At 49.6% G+C, this 6517-nt stretch overlaps 1 protein-coding gene across 1 annotated transcript in view; it reads right to left on the bottom strand.

Moving 5' to 3' along the window:
- Positions 1-1236: 1236 nt before the first annotated feature.
- The window catches only part of MSX2 (msh homeobox 2), an 18488-nt gene continuing 13207 nt past the window's right edge, over positions 1237-6517 (bottom strand). Inside the window, exons 2-3 of the mRNA XM_017728050.1 lie at positions 6476-6515; positions 1237-2928 (exon numbers count right to left, since the gene is read on the bottom strand). Of these exons, the coding sequence (XP_017583539.1) occupies positions 2504-2928; positions 6476-6515 (465 nt within the window). The 3' untranslated portion in view covers positions 1237-2503. The remainder of the gene's footprint in view (positions 2929-6475; positions 6516-6517) is intronic.

Raw genomic sequence — 6517 nt, forward strand, 5'->3', positions numbered from 1 at the left:
CTACATCTGCGAAGCGGGGAGGTCACCGGGGGTTTTCCTGGGAAAGGGAGAAGGGTGAGCAGGGCGAGCTCCGCGAGTCCCTGCGCTGCCCAAGCCCGCAGCCCCGTCGCACAGCCCGGCTCTCCGAGTGTCTGATTCCCCGACCCTTTTCTTCCCGATCCGGCGGGATGCTGAGCCAGCCGGGATGTGGCTGGGAGCCTGGGGGACGGGAGAATTCCCGGTGCTTCCAGCGGCGGTGCCGGGAGCGCGGTGCCTGCGGGATCCGCACGCCCGGAGCGGGGAGAGGGCACCCGGGAGAAGTCCCGGGGGGGGGCAAACACAGCTGGGCAGGGGGCAAACACACCTCGGACCTGCACCCCCTCCGAACCCCGACAGCCCTCCTGAGACAACATTTCCATGGGGTGGCACTTGGGTGTGCCAGGGTCCCCCCGGGTGCCCTTATCCGAGCCCCCCCTCACCAGGGGAGGGTGGTCCAGCACCTGCTCTCTGAGCCTGGCCCCAAAACTGCGAGAGCGCAGCACCCTGGGGCCCTGAAATGCAGCTAAAGCACTGCAGGGCCCCCACCAGGTTTAACCTGTCCCAAATTCCCCCTCAAATCCTTCGGGAGTCGAGACCCGTCTCCCTCTAAAGCACACAGAGCTGAGGTGGAGTCGAGGGGAGAGCTCCCAAGGAAAGGGAAAGGCACACGAGCTAAAAGTGATGGAAACATCAGCGGAGCACGATGTTGTAAAGAACAGAGGCGCCTAAAAGCGGTTGTTAAAAACAAGGAAACCTCATAAAAGCTTTGGCTTTTGACTCTGAAATGTTGACTTGCAATTCACCTTCCCGCGCTGCAAATTTGGCTTTAAATCAGATCGAGGAAGGGGAAATAATCACAAAGGCAACCCAAACATTCCTTTGAACTTGACCCAATGGTGCAAAACACACACAGAGAGAAGGCACCTTTCAAAGGACTCCAAACACCAACAGACCCACACACGATTAAACACGTTTTTTCTTTTTTAATTTAATTCGAAATAAGAGATAAGAAATAATAAATCTTCAATAAAATATATAAAATTGTACAAGGCATCCCTTTCAAAGGGATTCTCCTATGATGGGAGATCGGGGGTGAGGGGAAGGGAGAGAGGAAGTTCATCTATAGTGGGTCCCAGGTAGCATCAATGCCTGGGTCAAAACAAACCAAAACCAGCAAAACCTCGTGGCTTTTTTTTTTTTTTTCTCCTTTTTTTCTGATTTTTTTTTTTTGTTTCATTTCTTTCCTCCACAACAGCATGCTAAGAAAATAAATCCAGGAGAAACTCTGACTTCAGTGCTCCACAGCCTTGGGAGTAACTTCCTCATAAACTTTAGCAAGAGTAATACACATAATACAAGGGTTACAAGGAGAAGCCTGGGGAAGCTGCTGCCAGAGCTCCCACGGGGACAGAGAGGTCACACAGTCTCTATCACCCATCTGTCCTGCTCGTGGGGCTGATTGTGACACCCGGATCTCTCTTTAGAAGGGCTTGAAGCACGAGTCACTCCTATTGGCATCCTTAGAACGGAAGAAAACTCGGGGGGTTCTGTGTAACACAGGCCGTGGCAAATACTAACAGAAACCCCACAACATCCCCCGGAAGGGTTCAACAATCCTTTCTGGGAACAACCCATGTCTTCCTCCCTTCTCTCCTGGCTTTCCAAGAGCATTGCAGAGCCAAGATTACCTGGCTGCAGCTAAAAATTTCTAAGCACGCCAATAGGAAGAGATAAAAACCAGCCTAAGAACCCTCCCTTGCTCTTCACCTCCCCTCCCAGTGCTTTACAAAGGCTGAAGCTATTTATACACATAAAGGCGTTACAGGAGCCGTGGTGGGGAAAGCTGGGCTCTACATTTAGGGGCCCTGCTGCTCATCTCACCGAGGTTCGGGATGCAAAACTTTGCCCTCTCCCCAGAAATGCAGGGATTTGCTGGCTCTGAACTTCACTGAGACTCCACCGGCTCTAGTTTCTATTTACACGTCTCTAGCTACAGGCTCTGCTGTCCTTAAAAAAACAACCAAACAACAAAACCTGGATTAGACCTTTTTATTGCCCTCCCCCCTGCCCCCATGTGAAGTGATGGCAACTTAGAGCGTGGCTCAAGGGCACGCACCCCTCTTATTTTAAACCCATGGTGGGCCAGGAAGGTGTCAGGGAATTTCTGCCTCCGTATGATAAAATTCCTTTTTCACCCGTTCTTTTTTTAACCTAGTTTTACGTGCACTGGATGAAACCCCTACATTTAATCAAAATTTTTTTTTTTTTATGTTGGTTTTTATGCTTTTTTTTTTTTTTTTTTTTTTTGCTTTCAGGAGCAGACTCTGCGTGCTCAGAGCACTCTCAGGAGACGCCCAACCCGTAGCAAACTCCCAGACACTCAGGATGCCAGATAGAAGCGTGCAGAAGGAATGGCCAGTACTGGTTGGGGTTCTGCCTTCTCAGGGCTGGACAGGATCCACCAGGAAGTCTGTGTCGGATCTTCTTAGGATAAGTGGTACATGCTGTATCCAACGGGAGTGGCGTAGAGTCCAACGGGCGGGATGGGAAGCACAGGTCTGTGAAAAGGGTAGGATGTCCCATACAGGGAGGCAGCCTGGATGGGGGAGTTGATGGGGAAAGGGAGGCTGAACCCCGACGGCAACATGGGCTTCGCTGCCATTTTGAGCTTCTCCAGCTCGGCCTCCTGCAGTCTCTTGGCCTTGGCCCTCCGATTCTGGAACCAGATTTTGACCTGGGTCTCTGTGAGGTTGAGGGAGCTGGAGAACTCGGCTCTCTCGGCGATGGACAGGTACTGCTTCTGGCGGAACTTGCGCTCCAGAGCCAGCAGCTGGGAAGTGGTGAACGGGGTTCGGGGCTTCCTGTTCGTCTTGTGCTTCCTCAGGGTGCAGGCAGTGGGGCTCAGGTGTCCTGCAAGGAAGGGAAAGGCCGGTTATCACAACAGCAGGGACAGCCTGGAGCTCTGCAGGGATGCTGTGCCTGGTGGGTGTCCCTGCGATCCCCTCCAAACACGGGATCCTTTGGCAAAGGGGCTCAGGAAATGTCTTCCTGGCCAAACTTAAATTCACAGCACTTCAGCTGATGTGCTGGGAAGGGAAGTTTTGCCTCAGCGATTTCAAAAGGGACAGAGGATTCACAGGTCACTTTGGGAGTCACTTCACAGGGGTCTAGAGCACACAAACCAGGACAACTCCAATAAAGCACAGGACAAACACCACAAAAGCAGGAGATTCCCAAAAGGACAGAGGGCAAGAAGAGAGCTCAGCCCTGCTCCAGGATTTCCCCACAAAGCGCAACAAGTGACAGCTGAAGAAGTGGATCTGACAATTTTAGTGGTTTTGCTAACGGGACATTTTTCCTTGCTGTTTCTTCTTCCAAATCAAGTTTTTCCTCTGCTTATTAACTTCGATTTTCAGTGAGTATTTTCTGATTATCAACCAGTATAAAAAATGTCATACATGAAATCCCTAATTATGTTTGGTCTTTGCATGTACGACAAAAAACCCCTAACAAAAACTCAAACAAGAAAGCAGCGCTCTTTTAATTCAACATTTTGCTTTTATGACATTTGCCAATTAAAAAATAAAACAAAACCCAGACAAAACTTCAGCATTTTGTAGCCAATAAAAGCCAGAAAATCCACCACCTTTTGTTCCTGCCTTAAATCCCAGCCAGGTTAGGCAATATTCCCGGGATGGCAGAGCGCTGACTTGCCTTTAGATTAATTTAGCACTTCACTAATAATTTTGCAATCTAAAGAATAACTAAAAAGCAGGCGGCTGACTTCAAGAGCTCAGTAATTTGGCTGTGTTTTGCTCACTCCAGGGGCACAGGACAAGTCACCCTGGCCAGACACAGCAAGTGACACCCAGGCTGCCCAAAGAGGCTGCTGAGTTTTGTTCCTGCTGTGGTGTCTGCTTCAAACGCTTGTCAGTATTTGCACTTTGGGTTTTCTGGACTCATTTCTCTTTTATTTTTAAAAATAAACCAGACTAAGAAGCTGTTTAAGCATGTATCATGCAATTAAAAAAATCCCACAAGGGAATTGTTGAAAAGTTCAGAAAGGGGAGGGAGAAAACGGTTACAGCGGGAAAAAATCAAACTTCTCTTATTGCTCTTCCTCTGGATACCGAAAGCCAAAAATAAAGCTTTTTTAGGAAACAGCTTGTCAAATATCGGCCTGCGATCCCACCAGGGCAGTTGAATAATTCAGGTGCTCACCGTGACAGCTGATTCACTCCTAAAACTGCATTAAACTAAAGCTACAGCAAGCCGACCCTGAATTCCCTGCCGCTCAGCCCGTTGTTCCACGCTATTTTTAAACCCAGCGCCTTTCTTTTCCCAAAGTGAAGCCCTCCCCAGACTCAGCTGCTCGCAGTAGGGACAGGGTTTGGAGGGATGGCCCTGGCACCGTGTCCCAGCACCTTCCCCCGCTCTCGGGTGAGCCCGACCCGTCCCAGCTCCTGCCGCGCACGGGGAAACCGCAGGAACATGTTTTCCCATGAAATCCCGGGAAATATTCGCCCCGGGATACAGCCCAGCCTTCCCAGGCTTCTTCTGTCGCAGCCCCCCGAAGGACTGCCAGGCTCTGATAAGCAGCAGGGACCGCAGCCCCCGGAATTGCGTTTATCCCGTGCCAGTCCCCAAGCCCTCGCTGATTTGTTTCACTGTTTTTTCTCTTTATCCTCCTTTTCCTGGCCAACACCGGACAAAAAATCATCATTTGGAGAGGGTTCCCTCTCCGTGTTCCTCAAAATTCTAACTTCTACAGCTTTTCCCTCAGCTCATCCCACCCGTAATATTAATATTAATAACAATAAATCGAGGGGCGGTTTTTAATGTCAAAGCTCTCCATGGACAGGCAGTTTTCCTGCGGGAGAACCGGTCATTGCCTCCTGCCGAGGTGGGAAATCAGGAAAATGGTCGAGGCCGAAGGATTTTCCCTGCCCTGATCCTCAGTTTTCTCCCCAGATCCCTCGGAAGTCACTGGAATTCCAGCTCCTGAAGTCCTTTACAAAACTATTTTGCCAATCCTGAGAACGAAAAATTTTCAAAGAGAAAGCAGAGAAATTTCGAAGGGGAAAAATGTAGAGGGAGATTATTAGGCCGTGTCTAAGTCTGGGGTTTTGGGCAGATTTAGAGAAAGGGTCCAAGTAGGGGCACACGCTTCTTTTCATGTTTTTTCAGCACACTTGGGATACCTGAAAATTAAAAACTGGAGCTACACAGGGCTTGCCACGGGCGGGATGCCTTCCTCCTGCCCTCTCCAAGCACGACAGAAATCAAATTAATTCGGGGTTATCATAAAGGAAAGGAAGTGGATGAAAGCCAAATCGAAATTATTGTTAAAAAAGAAAATAATAAGGAAAGCTGTAATAGCACTAAACTTTCCTCTTGCAATAGTAGATTGAGGAAAAAATTCCGTGAGACAGTTCACGTCTGTAAAATGTCTAACTTAAATAAAGCAGAGTATGTAATTTCCACCAGGCAAGTTTGGGATGCTCGGACGAGAGGGGATAAATCCTGACACAGGTGTGCAGCTTCCCGGCCATGGGAAGGCAGGAAGCCTGGCACGGCCGGGATGCTCCTTCCCCTTCTCCTGAAGGATGTTTTGGAACTTTTAATTTCTTAAAAGCAAATTTTTTTCCCCTTTTTTTTTTTTTTTCCCAAATCGCACGGAAAGCGAAACGCGGCTCAGAGCCGCTCGGACTGCAAAGGGGTTTCAGAAGTGACCTGTCACCTCCGGAGCGAGTGTCCCTAAGGCGGGGGACGAGGTCGGGAGGGATCGCGGGGGCTAAAGGGGTCAGGACCAGTTCGGGGAACTTTGACAGGCTCTAGAACCAGGGATGGAGGGACAAACCCCGCGCCGGGAGCCAGCGCGGAGCCAGCTCAAGGTTGGAAGGGAGAATTCCCGAGTTTAAGAGATTGCTGCGCATCGCGGATGGGAGAAGGGAACAGGGAGAAATTCCAGTTGTTGTTGCAAGGGGATAACATAAATGGACGAGCTGTCTGCCAGGGGGTCGAGAGTCGGGAAAGGGAGCTGGTCCCTGGTGATTTCTGATCTTTCTGTGGCTTTGAAGGCGGTATATATTTATATACCGTATAGAAATACACGTATAGAAATATATAACTCTATAAATATATAACCGTAATAAATGTGTGAAGAAGTATGTAAATATACCTAAAAATCACACACATATGAATACCTTTAAAAGTACCACGGAATCTCAGAATGTTTTAGGTTGGAAAGGACCTTAAAATCATCTCCTTCCATGGTCAGCGACACCTTCCACTAAAGCAACTTGCTCAGGGCCCCATCCAACGTGACCTCGAGCACTTGCAGGGATGGGAATACAGGATATAAAACCGAAGGTAAAATACAGGATCTATGAGCATTTATCTCCGTGCTGCAGCGCATCCCGCCCGCCCCCGCCGCTCCCGGGCGCTCGGCACTCACTTGGCGGCGGGGGATATCTCCCCGCCTCCCAAGGGCTCCACG

Source organism: Corvus brachyrhynchos, unplaced genomic scaffold (genome assembly GCF_000691975.1).
Source record: "Corvus brachyrhynchos isolate BGI_N302 unplaced genomic scaffold, ASM69197v1 scaffold21, whole genome shotgun sequence".
NCBI lineage: Eukaryota > Metazoa > Chordata > Aves > Passeriformes > Corvidae > Corvus > Corvus brachyrhynchos.